Source organism: Brachyhypopomus gauderio, chromosome 16, assembly GCF_052324685.1.
Source record: "Brachyhypopomus gauderio isolate BG-103 chromosome 16, BGAUD_0.2, whole genome shotgun sequence".
Taxonomy (NCBI): Eukaryota; Metazoa; Chordata; class Actinopteri; order Gymnotiformes; family Hypopomidae; genus Brachyhypopomus; species Brachyhypopomus gauderio.
This window is the reverse complement of record NC_135226.1, coordinates 12055018-12076901: the sequence shown is the minus strand read 5'-3', so window position 1 is coordinate 12076901 and position 21884 is coordinate 12055018. Positions and strand designations below refer to the sequence as shown.

At 39.9% G+C, this 21884-nt stretch overlaps 2 protein-coding genes across 2 annotated transcripts; one reads left to right on the top strand and one right to left on the bottom strand.

Annotated features, from left to right (window-relative positions):
• Positions 1 to 352: 352 nt before the first annotated feature.
• LOC143477333 (myelin protein zero-like protein 2) lies at positions 353 to 13331 on the bottom strand. The gene is made up of 4 exons (XM_076975916.1): positions 13148 to 13331; positions 6097 to 6266; positions 5257 to 5467; positions 353 to 4751 (listed from the first exon to the last, which is right to left on the bottom strand). The coding sequence occupies exons 1-4, from the start codon at positions 13197 to 13199 to the stop codon at positions 4582 to 4584; spliced, it is 603 nt and encodes a 200-aa protein (XP_076832031.1). The 5' UTR covers positions 13200 to 13331; the 3' UTR covers positions 353 to 4581.
• A 4317-nt stretch (positions 13332 to 17648) lies between these two features.
• On the top strand, positions 17649 to 21529 carry LOC143478214 (T-cell surface glycoprotein CD3 epsilon chain-like). The gene is made up of 5 exons (XM_076977172.1): positions 17649 to 17924; positions 18451 to 18651; positions 18970 to 19107; positions 19426 to 19478; positions 20472 to 21529. The coding sequence occupies exons 1-5, from the start codon at positions 17858 to 17860 to the stop codon at positions 20526 to 20528; spliced, it is 516 nt and encodes a 171-aa protein (XP_076833287.1). The 5' UTR covers positions 17649 to 17857; the 3' UTR covers positions 20529 to 21529.
• Positions 21530 to 21884: the final 355 nt, after the last annotated feature.

Below are 21884 nucleotides of genomic sequence, written 5' to 3'. Positions count from 1 at the left end.
CATGACACTTTGGTTTCTACGCAAGTAGAAAGTACTTTCTACGCAAGTATTTTTATTTTTATCAAGCGGCTCTGCTACTTGCCAGGCCGCCATTGTAAATAAGAACTTGTTCTTAATGTCTTGCCTGGTAAAATAAAGGTTTAATAATTTAAAAAAAAGTAAAATGAGAAGCGCTTTCATACTGCAGTACCCAAATCCAACCCATGGGGGCAGTATTGCCATCGTAAAGCCGCTAATAAATCGGCTAATTCCCTTGACTATAAAATGAGTTTGAAATAAGTGTTGAAGCAGCATCACTGCTGGTTCAGTGAAGGGGCTATAATCAGGGCAAATGAATATCTCAAACTCATAATCATGATTTTACATACATTTATCAAATGGTCAGTAACATAACCCAAAGATGCATATATTTTCTGGATGTACATGGGGGACATGTGTGGTGGGGGAGGGGAACTTTCACACAGATATTTTAAATACACATAATCTGTTTAAGTGACAACAGTGCGTGTGTGAATGTGTGGGTGAACATGTGTGTGTTTGTGTGATAACATGAATGATCAAAGGCAGTGTCATTCCTATCAGCTAGTTAGCAGAGACAGGAAGAGCAGCAACCTCTACGTCAAAGAGCCAACCTTCTCCCAGTCTCTCTCAACGGGGCAGTGTGGTTCTCCCAGTCTCTCCCAGCAGAGCAGTGAGGTTCTCCCAGTCTTTCCCAGCAGAGCAGTGTGGTTCTCCCAGTCTCTTCCAGCAAAGCAACGTGGTTCTAGCAGAGCAGCGTGGTTCTCCCAGTCTCTCCGAGCAGAACAACGTGGTTCTGCCAGTCTCTCCCAGTAGAGCAGCGAGGTTCTCCCAGTCTCTCCCAGCAGAACAGTGTGGTTCTGCCAATCTCTCCCAGTAGAGCAGTGAGGTTCTCCCAGTCTCTCCCAGCAGAACAGTGTGGTTCTGCCAGTCTCTCCCAGTAGAACAGTGTGGTTCTGCCAGTCTCTCCCAGTAGAGCAGTGGTGTGCTACCGGTCACACTTTGGTGTCAGCTAACCTGCTGCTGGTCCCACCAGTGCTGTCATTTGTTTGCAGTGATGTCATTGTATACCAGCAGTGCGTGTATGAATGTGTGGGTGAACATGTGTGTGTTTGTGTGATAACATGAATGATCAAAGGCAGTGTCATTCCTATCTGCTAGTTAACATTGACAGGAAGAGTAACAACCTCTATGTCAGAGAGCCAACCTTCTCCCAGTCTCTCCCAGTAGAGCATCATGGTTCTCCCAGTCTCTCCCAGAAGAGCATCATGTTCTCACAGTCTCTCCCAGTAGAGCAGTGAGGTTCTCCCAATCTCTCCCAGTAGAGCATCATGGTTCTCCCAGTCTCTCCCAGTAGGGCAGTGAGGTTCTCCCAGTATCTCCCAGCAGAGCAGTGTGGTTCTCCCAGTCTCTCCCAGCAAAGCAACGTGGTTCTCTTAGCAGAGCAGTGCGGTTATTCCAGTCTCTCCCAGAAGAGCACTGTGGTTATATCAGTCTCTCCCAGTAGAGCATCATGGTTCACCCAGTCTCTCCTAGTAGAGCGGTGAGGTTCTCCCAGTCTCTCCCAGCAAAGCAGTGTGGTTCTCCCAGCTGAGCAGCGTGGTTCTGCCAGTCTCTTCCAGTAGAGCAGTGAGGTTCTCATAGTCTCTCCCAGCAGAACAGCGTGGTTCTGCTAGTCTCTCCCAGTAGAGCATCATAGTTCACCCAGTCTCTCCTAGTAGAGCGGTGAGGTTCTCCCAGTCTCTCCCAGCAAAGCAGTGTGGTTCTCCCAGCTGAGCAGCGTGGTTCTGCCAGTCTCTCCCAGCAGAACAGCGTGGTTCTGCTAGTCTCTCCCAGTAGAGCAGTGAGGTTCTCCCAGTCTCTCCCAGCAGAACAGCGTGGTTCTGCTAGTCTCTCCCAGTAGAGCAGCGAGGTTCTCCCAGTCTCTCCCAGCAGAACAGCGTGGTTCTGCTAGTCTCTCCCAGTAGAGCAGTGAGGTTCTCTTAGTCTCTCCCAGTAGAACAGCGTGGTTCTCCCAGTCTCTCCCAGTAGAACAGCGTGGTTCTGCCAGTCTCTCCCAGTAGAACAGCGTGGTTCTGCCAGTCTCTCCCAGTAGAACAGTGTGGTTCTGCCAGTCTCTCCCAGTAGAGCAGTGGTGTGCTACCGGTCACACTTTGGTGTCAGCTAACCTGCTGCTGGTCCCACCAGTGCTGTCATTTGTTTGCAGTGATGTCATTCATATACCAGGACAGCTATTAATAAAGAATGTCAGTCAATAAAAGATTGTCCAAAGTGCTTGTTCTTTGATGAGAAATGTATTTGATTAGATTAGCAATATAATAATTCACTTTTAAACAGAACAGAGTGGATGAATAAGAAGCCATGTGTCCATTTTAGTTTACAAAAACAATATCAAGAACACGTTGGTACCCAGCAAAACCAGCAGTCACCCTGCGGCTATTTCTGAGTGAGTTTGACTTGAATGAAAAGCCACATGTTTCAGAACTATAAAACATCTAATAAAATATGATTTCTAATTTAACATTCCTATATTTGAAAACTAACAACTATAGTTTTTAGTGTATTCAGAAGATCACAAAAAGTTATATATTTGATTTGATATGGCACAATAATCAAGTGTTTTGTTCTGTATTCATAAAAATCAACTCCCAACTTTCTAACAATAAAGAGAAAAAAATGAACATAAAAACTGGTCAAACAAAGGTGTTTGTGGTTTTAGTGTCTTGAGGCTTTCAGTCAAACTTCTCAAATTGGCTGAGTAACCCTAGCAGAGAACAGTCTGGACATGGTTTAGATTCACACCCAGTATTAACATTTATGATGCCCAATGTCAGTATAACCTCATGTAATGCATGGGTTAATATGTTTAGAACTAACTCCTTATTCTACTATATGTAATTCTGGTGTCACTGAGATCATATGTCGTTTTTCATATGAGACTGTGTTTAGGTGTGTGTAATATATGTAACTGCAAGACAATCACTTTAGTATATTTTTCCATTTGTACAAATATTACAATCATTGGTTCTTTTTGAAAGCTCAGCTACACATACACCCTAATGTCAATGTTGAATCACACTAATGTTAGTGTGGAATCACACTAATGTCAATGTGGAATCACACTAATGTCAGTGTGGAATCACAATAATGTCAGTGTGGAATCACCCTAATGTCAATGTGGAATCACACTAATGTCAATGTGGAATCACACTAATGTCAGTGTGAAATCACCCTAATGTCAATGTGGAATCACACTAATGTCAGTGTGGAATCATACTAATGTCAGTGTGAAATCACACTAATGTCAGTGTGGAATCACCCTAATGTCAATGTGGAATCACACTAATGTCAGCGTGGAATCATCCTAAATTCTGCACATTTGTACATTTGCTTTTGCTTAATATATTTCCTCGCAAGGTTGTTAGTCAGCTCTAACTCAAAGAAAGTGGGAGAGCACAAAAACAGAGTGTATGGGAGGGGTGTGCATTTTTAGGCATATGGCGAGAATAAATCTTAAGCTTAAACTAACTTTAACTTAATATAAACATGACCCATTTCACATGAAAAATGAAAAAAGGCATCATGAATGAGTAATTTTCTGAACTTTAGAGCTGTCTTTATGGGACACACTTGGTGTATGTGTCCTATATTGTGTACCCAGAAGAACAAGGTTGGCCTAATTAGAAAGAAAACAGATTCAGGTGTGTGTGCTGAGAGTGCTCCAGGAACTTCCTGAAGGAGGCCCTCTCAGTTCTCCAGATATCAGAGTACATTCCCAGAACCTCACATAACATTAAATGAATGTCCACACAAAATGAATAAGTGTTGTGAACATAAAGCTAGTGAAATATTATTCCAATGTGTCCTTGGTAAAAAGAAAAAAAAAATGAAATGTTCCCAGATTGTTATAGTTAAAGATTCTTTTTGCATTGTTATTTGAATGTTTTTTTTATTTTGGGTTTTTGACAGGTTCTGTTTTTGGTGCATAGCTTTGTTTTTTCTTTTAAAAATGGTCACTGAATGTCCCCAAAACAACTGGAGTACTATAACCATGAAAAGATGTTTGTGAATGTACTTAAATCGATCATGAAACATTCCTGAAACATTCAACCTGTAATTTTTTTACATCTTCCCATAAGCAGTAACATAATGAATTAAACATAATTGTTAGCTGGGTAGACACAGTAGCCAGAAACTCCTCAGAGCAAAAGTTGTCCTGCTGAACCCGTCTGACGTCTAGATTATCTGGGAAATCTCACTGGGAATCTCAAAATACCTCACTTATCTGGACTGGCCCTGGACATTCACACTTACAGGAATAGCCTATGTTGCAAGCACTATAATACAATTCATCCAAGCCAGAGGGGGCACCAGAGAGAGCAAACACGCAAATGCAGAACTCAGCACAAATGTCTCTCCCTCCCTGCATCATTTCACTCTCTCTCTCTCTTTCACTCTTTCCTTCCTCTGCCCTACTTCTCTCTCTCTCTCTCTCTCTCTCTCTCTCTCTCTCTCTCTCTCTCTCTCTCTCTCTCTCTCTCTCTCTCTCTCTCTCTCTCTCTCTCACCACACCACAAGGTCCTTGCGCTCTCGTCGGAGTGTTGTTCTCTCCCACTCTGTTTGCTCTGTCTTACGACACCAGCGTACACACATAACAATGATGAGGACGATGATTATCAGCAGGACTGCTCCCCCTATGGCCACAGTGAGAATTACAATCTCAGAGAAAGAGGCTGAAAGAGGAAAGAGAGGAGAGCAGGAAGAGAACAGTTATTCTCACCAAACAGCACAGATTTTTACATTTTCAGAAAATTCATGTTTGCCCCTGTTTACAGTTGTGGCACAATGTCTTTAGAAATCTACAAATGTCTTCTGTTGGCAACATCTGCAAAATGACTATACTTGTCAGTTTCCTGCTTTTGTCCTAATATTTGGGGGGGGGGGGGGGGGGGGGGGGGTGGTTGAATAGTCACGCCACTTTGCTTTATGTTTGCTAAGAAACTACTAATGAGTGGCAGGTTTCTCAGAATTAAAGCTATCAGTGTCTTTTAAATATGATAGAAAACAACCATTTTTTAAAAGTGGCAAATTTTATATATTTATATATATTTTAGATATTTACTATTTATATGATATAGAGATTATTCTTATTGATATTATTGTTAAGAGTGTCATATATATTACATATGAAACTAGACAAACAGAGCTTAATTACTATTAAAGTTGCTAAGCAACCACCTGTGGTGACGACTCGCAGGTTGACCTCTCCCACATTTCCATGGACATCAGGCGGGTTCTTCACTTGACAACTAAAGGTGCCGTTGTAGCTGAACAACACGCTATGCACCATAATGGAGGCGTCTCGTGATGAAATGTCCCCTGCCCAGGACACCTTCTTCCGGAAGCGGCCCTCGGTTGGGGGGAAGGGCTTCTGCTGGTAATAGAACACCTTGAGGAATGCATAACATACATGTAAACATCATTTTGGGGTCTTATGGATTTGTTTGTTAGAGAGGCTGATCTCAGCTACCTCAACATTTGTAGATTCCATATTGAAACATGTACAATTTTTCTTCATAAGCCAGTGAATAATATCAGGATCATTTGAGCACTCTCTCTTGGCACCACAGTCTTTTGTTTTCCGTTTTACTAGTAAGACAATAATGTACTTATAACAAGAAAGAATTTAAATAGATCAAGACTTTCTTCTTTCTTAGGTTTCCTACATCTTTTAGATTGGTCCTACATGGAACTGTTTTTGCAAAAAAAAAGTAAATAAAGTAAATATTTAATCTACGTGTTGATGTTACCGCGTCTCATTCCAGTTTCATCATCTACCCACATACACATCCTACACATTCATCAGATTTCTTCTTTGGGAGCAGATCCAACTGCATAACACAGACTGCGGGTATACAAACACACCCACATATAAAGATCCACACCCATATTCACAGACAGACACACACATACACACACACACATACACATGTGCACACTCAGACACACCACACCGCACCAGGGGGCCTGTGTGCACAAACACACTGTGTCCTATGTGCATGGTGATCTATGACCTACAGACTCCTCAGGGCCTGGACCCAGAGGCCTAAAGGTCCAGGAGATGGTGAGGGCCGTGTGCTGGACTGGATGTGAACTTTGGAAGGTACATTTTAGACGAACGTCTGTGCCATTGACGGCCTCCATACGACCCGACGTATACACCCGCATTGCAGCCACACTCAGCCAGCCTAGAGAGACAGAGACAGATAAGAGGGCCTTTCAAAGAGGAAGAGTTACAGTTGTAGGCAAAGAATACATTGAACACGGAATAAGATAACCATATGTATATGATGTTTAACAGAACATATAATATATAATGTATAATGTGTATAATGTATAATATTTAATAGCATAGTTGTAATATATCATGTCTGCAGGTATATGAAAAAGACCTTTTCATTATTATAGCTGTGACACATACAAGACTTTAGCTGATGTATCTTCACTCTTACTCTCAATCCCACAGTTTTATCAAGGTGCAGTTCATCAGTGTGACAGGCAGGGATTGCGAAATAAAACGGAAGCAATCACGCCAAGTCTCAAGGAAAGAGGATGGTTTAATGAGGAAAGTGCGCAAACCAAAAACCCGTGACATGATCCAAATTAAGGATAAAATGCCCAGCAGTCAACAGGTACAAAGACAAGAAATATATAGACAAACAAACGACCTTTATTGAAAAAAGAAATCAATGAAGAAACAAATGCTTGAAAAGCTTGACACATTAATATCTATAGAACAATTTATGTAGTACCGGGATCCTACTGTGCTGGATTTAAGGAGGTTGTAATTAAAAGGAGTTGCACAGGAGAAGTAACTATGCTGCATAGGAGGAGTAACTGAGCTACACAGTAGGAGTAACTGTGCTGCACAAGAGGAGTAACTGTGCTGCACAGGAGGAGTAACTGTGCTGCAAGACCTGCAGCTTGCTTTTTGTTGCACTTCGGATTACTGACTCACCATTTTAATTTGACTCAAGAAAATTTAGGAAATTATTCCACAATGGTGGAGATAACTATCTCAAATAGTTACCATGCCTTCACTGAAATTCCTAGAAGAATAAGACCTCAGTTGTGTTTCGCATGGATACATTATAATTTTGATCTGTGTAAGTCAACACCTGCTGTTACTCCTGTCCTAGAACCTGCAGGGTACACGCTTTGTTATCTTTACAGTAGAATCATAATCTAACACTCTGTCCAGCACTAATATAAAACCAGAATAGTGTCAAATCCAGTTTAGTAACAGATCACATGAAATTGTACGTGTTGAGTATGTGCATATGGAACTATGATGATTTTTCCGTTGCAGCCTTAAGTGATGGCCCTGGAGCACAGATCATTTCATGGTGACCCATGTACAGTAGATGCTTCCTACAATCTGTCTGATCCCTCCATGTTGTGCAGCTGTTCCTGCCAATCCCACCTTCAGGAACCATGAACTTTCCACATTCCCACTCTATCTCAGTTCCCAGTTCATATGAACCAAACAAGAACAGTGATCATCTGGGGGATTTGAGCTGGGACAACGACATTCTGTGGATCCGGCGTATCCCAAGTTGGAAAACACCATCCTACACAGATGTGATCTCTCTGCTGCTTTCATTGCTGTAGCATCTGACCTGACTGTCCTTAAAATGTGCCTTTTTATCATTTATAAAATTATTAGGAGAGTGATTATATTCAACATGTGCCTTAACAGGTTCTCTGCACACTGGGCTTCAGGCTACCTTTGCGGTAATCAGTACAGCAGTGAGCCTTAATCACAGTGACAGTGACTACAGTCATCACTGAGCCAACTCATTCACACTTGCCTTTTCAAAGCTTTGAAGGCCACACAACCAAGAGAAACCGACAGAACATATTTAAATTTTCTTAAACACACCACACCAAATGATGAATCTCCCAAGGCTATAATAGGGTAGAAGGAATGAGAAAATGAAAGATATCTATAAGGGTATAATAAATGTAAATCCATATAATATAAGGTATAATAATGGATAGGGTATAATAAATATGAATCCATATAATATAAGATATATGGGGCAGTCATTGTCTGGTCGTAGGGAACTGGTCTTGTGACCGGAGGGTCGTGGGTTCGATTCCCATGCCTGAGGCCATGCCTGAGGTACCCTTGAGCAAGGCACCTAACCCCAACTGCTCCCTGGGCGCCGAGCTAAGGCTGCCCACCGCTCTGGGCATGTGTGATCCACAGCCCCCTAGTAATCACTAGTGTGTGTGTGTGTGCGTGTGTGTGTGTGTTCTAACTGCACAGATGGGTAAAAGCAGAGGACAAATTTTGATTGCGGTGAAAAATCACAATTGACAAATATGGTACATTTACATTTATAATAATAGATAGTGTATTAAAATGTAAAGGCTTATTTGGGTTTGCATTACTGTTTATTTTGTTCTTTAAAGCTCATATTGTTCTTCTGTTCTATTTCTTTCTTTTTGTCCAAGTTTATATAAAATCGTTTCTATGCTAGAAATTTCCTGTGTGGACGCATGTGTGTGAGTGTGCATGTGCGTGTAAAATTATAACAGGAACCTGTTCTGTCTTATCAGAGAGTACTTTGCTTCCTTTAATCTCCACTGTAACCCCGTATTCTTCATAGCCTTATACAGAAATACACAAACACCTACAATATATTATGACTAGCAGGATGACCTTGATGAGTGTGTCGAGCCTTGGTTTTTGTTTTGTTTGGCCTTTGTTTTGTTTATTTTGTCTGCAGCAGGTACGGTACATTTTGAAGCTATACTGCTGTTGGTCTCCAATACAGTGCAGATCTACACACCTGACCTATGTGTGATATTCATGCTATTCTTTCACAATTCTGCAAAAATTGCCATAATAATGTAACAGGAGGCTTTTGCCCATCCAACCACCATAGCCTGCTGGTTCTGTGCAGACAGGTGGAAGTATCTCTGGGACATGTCCTACATGTCCCTGGTGTCTATAGCACAGCCCATGTTTACCTCCACAAACAGGCCTATCCAGGATGTCATCATCATCACTGACATCTGCAAAATCGTTTTTAAAATAAGGCAGTCTCAGTCTGTGGATACACAGGCACACAGACACATTCAGATGATAGAGGCTTTGTTCTGTGTGGCGGGGAGAGTTTGACACAAGCTCAGGTTTACACAAAAGGAGACAGAAACAGAAACAGACAGAAAGAGAGATCACAGATAAAGAGAAAGAGAGGAGCAGAGTGGGAGAGAAAGAGAGATGAGCAGAGTGTGAGAGAAAGAGAGATGAGTGTGAGAGAGAGAGAGAAGCAGAGTGTGAGATTCCTTTGAAAACCTTGCCAACTTTTCAAAATTTTTATACTTTTCCCTGTTAGTGCAACAAAAAGGGATAGAAAAGAAGAAAGTTCTGTTAGAGCAATAATAATACTGGTAGAGCTCTTAAAATGATGTTATGTGTGTATACACCCCAAACACACTACACAGGTGACTGATGATGAAGGAACTTCACTGGTATAGAGTAGAAGTTTCATAGAGATCATCCTCCCTGTTTTTGGGCCTTAGCAAGCACGTCTGGGGGCTGAGCTACTAATGACTCAAATCTCTAATAAATCCTGATAAAACACCAACATGAATGTTAATAACTTTCATATCTCTAAATACTTCAGATGAAAGAATGCTGAGATCAGGCCAACATAAGCACAAGAGAACACACACACACACATATACACACACACACACATATACACACACATACACACACACACAATCAAAACTACCGCACCCTCAAATGCTGTGGTTGGCACATAAACACACTTACATGGAACTGTGGCACTGGATAAGATGTACTGAGTGTAAGAGAGAGTTTTGTTTGAATCACCCATCACAAGCAGGCATGCCCCAGGCTGTGTTAAAATGAGCAAACACTTGGCAAGGGAAGATTTTTTAATTAGAATAAATTAAATATAGATTTGTATTGATTGGTCATATTATATAAGAAGGCAACATGTTCTACCGTGTTTTGTCTCTGGTTACATTAAGTAGAAGAAATTGAGCAGCTGTGACCAGACGATCCACGGCAACCAAGGCTGTGATGGGCTTCAATTTGTTTATTTATAAGAAAGAGGAACACAGGCTTAATTACTACAGTGTAGTATTATAATGCCATTTAGTTATGCATGCATATCATTTTTGTGTATATTTAATACAGTCAATTTCTATAGCTGTTCAGTTTATGTAAGTCATTTGAATAAATTTGGTATAGATGAGGTATATTCAACTTTAAACTGCTACTGTAACTGAAGGTTTTTTTTCTATGAATCATCTTTGAGGGGGGGCAGATAGAGTCAGAGAGACAGCCAGACCAAGAAGTGATGAAGAGAAAGGAATGAGGGGTGGTCCTTCCCTCTGGGGGCCTAAAATAGTGTCTGAGTGCGGAGCGCTTTGTGAACACAACGGCAGACCTAATGCTGTTATTGTTCTCTTGCATGAAAGTTACTTTCGAACAACACACACATACACATGCTACAAACAACACACACATACACACATTCATAAAGGTCTAAAGGTCGGCCCAAAACATAGCACAACGACACACATCACAAACAGGTCCATTCATATGGATGCAAACACAAACACACGTACACACAGCTACATAAGCACACACATAGCAACACACACTACTTGCTTCAGTGCAGATACAGAAACAAGTTTGTGCCTGCTTACATACCTAATAACACTCAAACTCTCCGGTTCATGAGGAGTGTGTGCAAGGAGTCACTGCTGAGGCATGCTCACACGTGCGGGGAGGAGCGGGTTATGCCTTACAGGCACAAAAAATGACTACAAACACATACATGTATGTGCACACACACACACACACACACACACACACACACACAAAGGTATACAGTGGATCGGGAGGCATTTTTATTACCGGTGCCTGAAGCAACTGCTCCAGCTTCAATGCTCAACTATGTGCAAAATCAAAAACTCCCAACAGGAGAAAAACCAGTAAAACTGATTTACTGGACAACCCAAACCCTTATCCTACCCAAAGTATTCTAGCACTCTGGCCTGCTTTGCAGTTGAACCCTGAAAAAGCTCACAATTAAAGGTTCAAAAGCAAGCAGATAGGTTTACACACATTAAACTGACTCTTTCTACCTGATATTTTTTCCAGTGGAAACAACAAACAAGAACACCCACACACTGTCCTTCCAACTCATCAAGTGAAAAAAACACAGGACCCTTAAACAAAATCCTCTTTCTGTAGATTGAATATGTTCAGCACCATCCATTCAGAACATTAACATATTTTAATTCTTCGGGACATTGTAGGAGGCAATCGAATAGCAGCTTCCTGAAAACTCTTTCAGGAAAAGTCCTGAGAACAGACCTCCTGTATTATTTGAAAAGCCAAGAGGTTCTATGAGCATATATTTTACCACACTTGAAGTGGTACCTCTTATTTTTTCAATAAAAAATTACAATTACAGCTAAGTCCTTAGACCTTTAAGGTCTAATAACCTTACATTTATGAAATTATTGTTTTAATTACATGCAACATCACCCTGAGATCCACTAGACAGCATCGTTACCCACCAAAGTTTAACAACTACTCAATACTTCAGGAGTAAGATTTTTGGTACATGGCTTCTCCAAAAGCAGTCCTGTGTAAAGGTAAATTAACTGGAACATAGGCGGGGTCATTGGTAGAAATAATTTCAACCCTTGACTCATTTCTCACTTCATTTCTCCATTTATAAAAGAGATTTCCCCTTACAACTCAGAACACTTCTCGAAATGAACAAACTCTTTCAGTCCACCAGTTATTGCTTCGTGTTGTAGGAGGACATTACAAGCTTGACGATAGGCGAGATACAAACTGTTACGAGACTGTGCACCATCGTGTAATAAATAAAATGACTGAAATTCCAACGAGGCGTTTCAGGCAGCTAAGTTAGTTTTGCAGGGAGAGAGATCTGGCGTGAACTTCAGGCTGTGTATCTTTGGAGTCTGATTATGAGCAGTATAAATTATATAACATTTAAAGAAAGGGGAAACCGGAATAGCATGATATATCGCCTTTCTTTTTTTTTTTACTATTCATTATTTGAACTTTTCGAAAGAAAAGTCTATACACGAGCATTATTGCAGTGAGTCGCGTCCAGTGTGAAATCGCCATTTATTGACGGTTATGTATATTTGCTGTTATATATTCATCTGGTTATCATATTAGTTGTTAAAAAAGCTTAAGGTTATTCACAGATAGTGAATAATAGTTAGAGTTATAGCTATAGTTCTATAGTTAAACGACAAACCCGCTACTTTCAGAAACCGAGGTTAAAACCCCTCAGGCGAGTGTACTACAGTGTGTGGTTACACAGTTTTAGGGACATTATCTACACGCTCCAGTGCCCAGTCTGAGAACATCACCTAGTTAATTAAACAGAAAAGGGACGACAAAAGTTCAAATCTGACCAATGCGAAGCCCTGTGAGAATACATGTCCCGTACGCCAGCCTAACCGTCCGTGTCCTTGTAAAACTTTTGGGGGTAAACGTATTTTGTACGGTCCGACCGTCAGGGTTGACAACTACGTGTGGAGGAAATGCCCAAGACCCCACGACCAGTTGTGGACCTCAGAAGGGTGAACGTAGTCAACGGGAGGAAACGAGGACATGTGTGTAAGCGAAACACAGAACCCGGGAACCCTGAATCTGAGCCCCTTGGTGTGACTCTTCCCGGCAGTTCTGGTACATGTTTAATCACACACGCTACCAACAGATTAGAAACGTACTTTAAAGGAAATACATTTTCAGCCATGTAAAATTACATTATAACTAGCAAACGTCTACATGACATCTAACAGTTTAGCTTAAGCAGTACATATCGTTTGAAAGCATTTTTATCTCGCAAAAATCATAGAAATGGTTGAATAAACGTAACGTACCAGACGAGTTTTAATAACAGTAAGACGTGAATTTTTCTTGGAACTTTTGAGACGCAGACGAAGTGTTTAGTAGGCCTACTTCTTGTAAAATGTTATACTGACCTTCTTAAAAATGCATTAACTTCAAACGTTTGCTTCCACTTACCTGTAGCGGTGAGTCCAAGCAGGACCAAGAGAAGAGCCCGTTCAACACACATCAGGTGATGGACTGTTTGGCCAGGCCTTGCACACAGGATTTTCCAACGCGTCTGATTGTTTGAGAGGAATTATTCAGTCCCAAAAGGAGTTCTGATCGCACTGGAATAACACGGCGAGGTTTTTAACGGTGAAAGTCCAGGCGCCCTCCCACAAGGGTGTCGTCAGGTGGAGCTATTTGTGCCTTTGAACCACCGTCAGCTTTGGTTTTTGGTCATTGGAACAGTAGTTTGCCACCATTCTCCCAGAAACATAAATAAACAAGATAGGGGAGACCGGGGATGGTTGTAACATGGGGAGAGTTGTAACACCATCAGTTCCACCGATCACGGATAAGTTAGGAGTCATATGATAATTTCAGTATTTAGCCAATTCCTCCCTGATCCTACATGGTGAATATCAAGGCTGTAAACAGGCATATGCAATCGGGAAAAAACTGATTTTGAGGTGAGAAAGTAAATTTCTGAATCAAGACTATATTTTGTTTAGTACTTATACTATTGCAGATAAAACCATATGAATTATATTACATTAAACTGTAGTTTCTCAGGTAAATTGTGATGCATTTTTCCCCTGTTAATTTCAAATCACCTTGCTAATACAGCTAGTTAAACACTGGCTGACAGGGGTGGGGATGGTTGTAACACAGCTTTAAAATGTGTTACAGCCATCACCTTACATACAACTAAGAAAACTTTATTGATTTTTTATAATTTTAAAGAAAGACTGACAGAGGTGTGCCTGCAAATGTTTTTAAAAGAAGCATCTGATGAGGTCACAAATAAGGGCAAATCAGTCAGATCAGTTGCAAAGGCACATGGTATCTGCCATGTAACACACACACACACACACACACACACACAGACATTGACGTTGGTTATTATTTGACCTACATGTTCTTTACACAGGTACATTGTATTAGTGTTCATTAAGCATACATATTGTTAAATAAGTTTGTTCTAGTACACTAATTTACACATACACACACACACGTCTGAGTAAAACAGAAAGTGAATATGAGTTATGGTCAGTCACAGAGAGAGATACATTGTTCTGGATTGTTATTTTATTTAAAAAAAATATTTTTGAAGCATTTTGCATGGTATGGCCTCTGTTTTTGCTTCTTTTGTCTAATTGTTACAACTTACCCCAGCATGTGTTACAACCTGGGGTAGGTTGTAACAAGGGAACACCTTGTATTTGACATCAACTCACGACGGCTGTGATATTTCAATTGAAGTTTGAATTGGTGACATTTGTAGTAAACAAATGGGCGTACTTTGTATAAAAGTTTGAGAAGTCTAGCTCAAAAATTCAGTGAGTTACAGGTGCTGAAGCAAAAAGTGTTACAACCATCCCCGGTCTCCCCTATATATATTAAAACTGTTTTTTTTCCAAGGAAGCCTTAGATTATGTTTTTGATTATGTTTAACCTGTGCAGTTCAGATAACAAGAATTCCTTTGGTGCTGACTTTGGTACAAATAAAACAGTGGCTAATATACTTCTGAAGATTCTTTTTTAGGAATCATCCACTCATCATGTTTTATGGGCGAGACAATAATTAAATACATGCTCTTCAAGAGCGATATGACCATTCAGATATTAACTGTTGTAGTGTAGCCTGCAACTAGATGTGCTATGTCTACATTTATTAACACAGCCACTAAAATAACCGGCACAAAATAATATTTTGTCATCCCCCATTGTAATCAGCTTTTGAAGAAACTAATGTCGGGGAATTTTTATATAGATACATATTTATATAAATACATTTTATATACATTTTATATACATTTATATAGATACATATTTATATAAATACATATCTGCCATGTAACACACACACACACAGACATTGACGTTGGTTATTGATTAATTTTATATAGGCTATTGACTATTTCTACCTGTGCTTTGTGTGACGCCGGAGGCGTCGGGACAGAGGCAGCTGGAGACGGGGGTTGAACAGAAGGATGTTTATTGTCCATGGCAACCAAACCAGTAAAGCTCTTAGCGCACACACTGCAAGTGATGCAAGGTAAAGCTCGTAGCACACACCAGTAAAGCTCTTAGCGCACACACTATAAGTGATGCAAGGTAAAGCTCGTAGCGCACACTAGTAAGGCTCGTAACGCATACACTGCAAGTGATGCAAAGTAAAGCTCGTAGCGTGCACGCAGGTAGGGAACGCAGTGACGGAAACGCAGAGACCAGAGACGCTCATGTAGCGGCAATGTGCAGCACTGGACCAGACGACCTGTGGGCTTAAGAAGAGCAAACTGAATAAGGTGTTCAGTATACTGGTGATTGTGACTGTGGGAGTGGTTGCGTGCGCGGGGGTGTGTGCTGGGATCGGCTGCTGGCCGGGATGCGCGCCCTCTGGTGGCGACCCGGCCCCCTCACCGTGACACTTTGTAATTAATTAATCGAATTAATTAATCGCATTTCAATATTTAACATGAGAAATATTAATTTAAGTTTGAATGATAAATGAACCAATGAACATAAGCATAAACTTCAACATCTTGTTTATTTTTTTACCAGTCTACTATACAGACCAATAGATGAGTGCAGAAAACAGAGCAAACAGTTTTCAGAACACTGGAAATTCTGACCAAAATTTTTTAATTTTGGGAGCTTTGCTCAGGATATTGGAAGAATAAGAAGAACTGAATAAATCAGATGTTTTTTAATACCATTTTAGATGGTAGACTTTTTCTTTAATTTCCCAGGCCTCTGCCACAGCCATAAAGTCCTCTGCACAGGCATCTCCTTAGTGCCTAGAAGTGATCTTCTGCATGCTCAAAGCAAATGACTGGATCTTCAATTAATCATCTATAATATGAGCTGTCACACCAAGATCAATCTTGTTGCTAACAGAGGTCCAGTGATCCCCAGTCAGAGCCACATTTGTGGCGCTCTTCACAATAACCTGTTTTACTTCCCTTTCCTCATCATACAGCTGCTGGATTTTCTTCAATATTGTCTTTCTGGACGGCAGTTCGTAACTTGCATCAGCTGATGCAATTTGCAGCGCTTCTTGTAAGCATTTATCTTTGGCCACAGAGAGCGGTCTACAGTCCACAGCAATAGATCTCGCCAGTGACTTGGTCAATTTGTCTAACGTGGACTTTGACATTTTGTTTCTTAATTTGAACCCCGACACTGTTTGCTACTATCCCTACTAGGGATAGGCTACATTTAGCAGCTAAGTTATCGTTACTGACCTGCGTGTTAGCCCCAACATGTTTTGCGTTGAGGTGGTAACGAAGGGTGGAAGTGCTCCTGTGATAAGCGAACTCCTTCCTGCATAAAGTGCAAATAAAACTATTTTTGTTTGTACTTCCATCTGGAAGTTTCTTATATTTAAATTTTCCATCAACCAGCGTAGCCTCTTCAGTCATCTCCATCATGCTCATTTTATTATGCGTCCATATAATCTGTGTGTCTGGAACTCGTGCACTGAGAAACATTCCATGGTGCAAAAGTGTCTCATGCGTTAAATGCGTTAAAATGCGTAAAAAAAAATTTTGTTCGTTAATTTCCCTGTAATTAATTAAACGAAATTAACACGTTAACGTCCCACCACTAGTTGTAATATGTAATGTAGTAATGTGGGATGTAATAATGTGTGATACAATGTGTGATGTAGTAATGTGTGATGTGATGTAGTAATGTGTGATGTAGTAATGTGTGATGTAATAATGTGTAATACAATGTGTGATGTAGTAATGTGTGATGTGATGTGTAATGTTGTAATGTATGATGTGTAATGTAGTAATGTGTGATGTATAATGTGTGTTATGTAATATTGTAATGTGTGAAGTATAATGTTGTAATGTGTGATATGTAATGTTGTAAAGTGTGAAGTGTAATGTGTAATGTTGTAAATAACGTTCGCCACCAACTCTCACACTCTGAAACGTATTGTTATAATGTGTGATAGGGTATGTTTCAAAATGTATTGTCAGACTCTTCAGTCAGTCTGTTACTGTCACTCAAACAACAGTCTTTCTGATTGTATCAGTAAAATATTGTAAGCCTGGAGCACTGATGGCTGACACCGGGACAGAGTGGTTGTTTGCAGAAATGACAGCAACAGAAACATAGCATGCTGTCTCAAATACATCCAGAGTGTAGCATCACAATTGCTACCACGTTTCAAAAGCATGTATGTATCTCCACCTGGTGGCGCTAGAATTACATTTTATACGGAAAGCCAACCCATTTAAAAACTGACATTTGTTTCTGCCAAAGTTTGGTAAAACAAGGAAACATTATCAAATAGAAAAAAATACTTGTGGTAGAAAATACTTTTTTTTAATCAACCTTCCCTAATATGTGTAAAAAGAAATATCATGTTAACACATTTTAACGAGTGCTAAACATATTTGCTTTAAGGCACTTTGTCTAAGACGGAAGCGGACATCTTAACCCAGTGTAGTGTTGGGGTTAGGGTGCAGCTGAAACCCTGAAGCTTTCTTCAACCCTTAGAATGGTAGCAGGAAGCAAAAGAGAGAGAGAGAGACAGAGAGCAGAGCAGGACCTGCCTAACACCTGGTAATTGGAAATATTACTAAAGTAGTTGTTACGTAGCTGCTTTGAACATAAGATATACTAGAGAGAAGAATAATTCACAGTTGGAGAAAAGAGAAGGAGAAAATGAGGCCGTGTGGAATGATCTGGATGTTCCTCACCTTCACTGTCATCGGTAGTGAAGAAGTAGAAGGTAAAGATGTTTTTATTTGACCTTTTATCTTAAGTTAATAATTTTTATTTATTCATAATTACTTTCATTGGTCATTCGCTTATCACAAAGCTTTTAAAATATGTGGTGTAAAATGAACTTGTGAAAATAGTTAATAATGAATCATAGAATTTATAATAGCTATTTCAGCATTAGATACACATGTAAAAGGTCTGCACCTTTTACATGTGTATCTAATGAGAATACTTCTCTCAAACATTGATAGCACTATGTTCAGGCACAAAGAACATCTTAGGGAAAAATTGGTGCACGCAGGTACATTGACAGAAATGTCCACCAACATTGCCCCAATAGAACTGAATGCAGATTTTCCTTAATTTTCTATTATTGTAATCTACAGATGTAAAAACTATGTAAACTGTGCCACCAGCAGTCAGTCACATGGAGAATAAAGACTCCTGTCAGTGCTTGAGACATGGTGTCTAATCATGTAACTCGGTTGTTCTGAAACACTGATAACAAATGTGTGTTTTTCATCCCTGCACAGGAACCGTGTATGTCTCTGGCACAACAGTCACCCTGCAGTGTCCATTTGAACCAACGTCCTGGAAAATACTTGATAAGACTGAAGATAAAAAAAATCAAACATACACTATAGAGAACTACAATGAAGAAAATGATGGACAGTATTCTTGCAAACAAATACAGGACACAATACTGGAGTATTATTTCTTTACCAAAGTGAAGGGTAAGAGTAAATCACAGATATTTATATTTATTGCACATTTACTGTATTACCAGGACTGTATTTACCATATTACCAAGACACTGGAAAATATTCATCTCACCCCAGTTTTTGTAAGAATGTTATATAACAGCACTGAGTTCACGTAAAATGCTCAAAAATGCTCAATATTCAAGTATTGAATGCATTAAAACACTTCTATGTTATTAGGCTAGATTTTAATTCTACCTATGTAATAAGAATTTATGAATGATGCATGAAAACTTTTTATCTATATTTGAAGAGTTAATTAATTCATTTCTTTTTCGCTCTGCTGCTCAGTTTGTGAAAACTGCGTTGAGTTGGATACATCTTTAGCTTCAGGGATCATAATAGGAGACATGTTGTTGACTCTGGGGGTCTCCCTCATCGTGTACCTGTATGCTCGCATGAAGAGTGGACCTGCCGCTCCTCAGAGAGGTGAGAGTGTTTCTCACCCAGACATAAATACACAGACATACAGGTGTGCACACACATAAAAACGAATGGCTTAGTTATAGCAATTCAAGACAATGCAATCTTTTTCACAGTTTCATGATGCATTAGCTGTGGTCATACTTGATGTACACAGGACAAATATGCTAATGTACCCAGTAACAGGTCTTACATTTACAACTTTGGATTTTCTATGGATAGAAAGCATTTACATAGTAGTTGGCTTCATGATCTCCATAACAACCAAAAACATGCATCTAGTAGCAGCTGGTTGACTTTGAAATTGTTTCTTATATTTTTAAGCGGCTCATATACGTCAGACAGGAGCTCCTACACCTCCTGACCCAGACTACCAGGTAAACTGGGTGTATATACATATGCGTGTGTGTGTGAGAGCGTGTGTGTGTGAAGAAGATTCCAAGCAAGTAACTGCAGTGTATTTGGGTAGATACGTAGAGATTTTAAAAACTGTAGCAAAGTTCACAGTTTCCATATAAACAGGATGGAGGACGGAGGTTGCACGGCTGATGATGGACCTCTGACCTCCGACCGCCAACCTGGTTCTCTAGAAACTGTGAACTTTGCTACAATTTTTAATATACACTATATTGCCAAAAGTATTTGCTCACCCATCCAAATGATCGGAATCAGGTGTTCCAATCACTTCCATGGCCACAGGTGTATAAAATTAAACACCTAGGCATGCAGACTGTTTTTACAAACATTTGTGAAAGAATGGGTTGCTCTCATGAGCTCAGTGAATTCCAGTGTGGAACTGTGATAGGATGCCACCTGTGCAACAAATCCAGTCCTGAAATTTCCTCTCTCCTAAATATTCCACAGACAACTGCCAGCTGTATTATAAGAAAATGGGTGTTTATTATAAGTGTTTGGGAATGACAGCAACTCAGCCATGAAGTGGTAGGCCATGTAAACTGACAGAGCGAAGTCAGCGGATGCTGAAGCACAAAGTGCGAAGCGGTCGCCAACTTTCTGTAGAGTCAATCTACAGACATCCAAACTTCATGTGGCCTTCAGATTAGCTCAAGAACAGTGCACAGAGTGCACAGAGAGCTTCATGGAATGGGTTTCCATGGTCAAGCAGCTGCATCCAAGCCATACATCACCAAGTGCAATGCAAAGCATTGGATGCAGGATAAAGCACGCCAACACTGGACTGTAGAGCAGTGGAGGCACGTTCTGAAGCTGAAGATTCACGCTTCTCCATCTGGCAATCTGAGGGACGAGTCTGGATTTGGCATATATATATATATATATGCCAAATTCAGACTCGTAATTTTCCAATAGAATTTGATTGGGATTTACTTTTGAATTTCCTTCCCTGGCAGATGCTGAACCCAGCTACACGCAGTACAGATGTGTATGCAGACGCAAGAAAGAAATAACGAAGGCCTGCTCACTCACCGCATGTGACCCTTATTTCAGCAGGACCAAGCCTCTACGTCTGGATCTCTTGTTTAAGTCACTCCACTTCATATCATTTTGATTTGGTTAAAATTGTTTCCAGTCTGCTCTCAGTGAATGTAGATAGATCAAAATGTAGATCTACTCTCAATAAATATGTAACTGTAAGGCTTCATCCAATGGCATCATTATTTTATCCTTCTTCCAAATCTAAGCGTAATACTTGATAGCTTAATTTCCAGATTTAACAAAAAAATCATGGTCATAAAGGTTTTAAAACAGCCATTTTGACCTGAAATATGCAGCAAATAGCAATGCTGTAGCTGGAAGGAGTCGTTCTCAAGATATGTGGTCTTTTGAGACGCCAGAATACACTGGCCACTCGAACAAGGACAAATACAGATTTTTTCTATACAGCTTGATATGGCTGATAGGGTTCAAATAAAATAAAATTCAATTTTCTCTGCAGATAAATATTAAATATAGATTTGGCTGCCTACTTGTTTAGCTTTCTTTTGATAAGTGATGTTTGTTAGGTGGGAGGTGAATTACACCTGATGACCCTCTTTCTGATTTGAAGAGACAGATGATGAAGGATCTCATCAAGAAGTATCCAGAGTTCTACTTATGTATATATTCCTACATTCACCTTTAAAAAAGAAATGTTTATAGTATACTAAGTCTCTATGTTAGCATGTAGTGTATATGAATATCATGAACTGGTCTTCTGAGTTAATGCAGCTTGTGTGTCTTCGTGCTGTACACTCAGATATCGTCCATGTTTAGCGGCATCCCACTAAAGATGTATTTTAAGCTCATTCTTAGTAATTATATCCAGCTACAATGTAATATTACATGTATTCCTATCGAGCACCTTTCTGAAAATACATTTATTGGCTTTGTATTAACCTACAACCTGATTTCATTTTGCAATCACTGTTTCTTTCAGAATAAATAAAATAAAAATAAAAATAAACCACTATGAAGATTTCCTTGTGAAACGCCCACTGATATATCAGTGTTTGTAGATATAGTGTTTGTGTCATGCTGCCACACTATGGTGTCGTCTCACACATGGAAACTTAGATGACTCAGAGGAGAATCTGCTAAAGCACACATCTGCTTAAACAATCTTTCTCAGTGTTTGTACTGCAGGCATGATGTACATAGAATAATAAGACAAAAGCAAATTCTGTGCAAGAAACCATTTGATTGTTTATCAAAAAGAAAAGGTCACAAGCTTTTGACAAAGTTGAAGACATTACAGTCTCACACTGTTTTACTGACATTTCCGCAGTGACGCTTGGACAAATTACAGATGCACTGTGTTTGTGCTA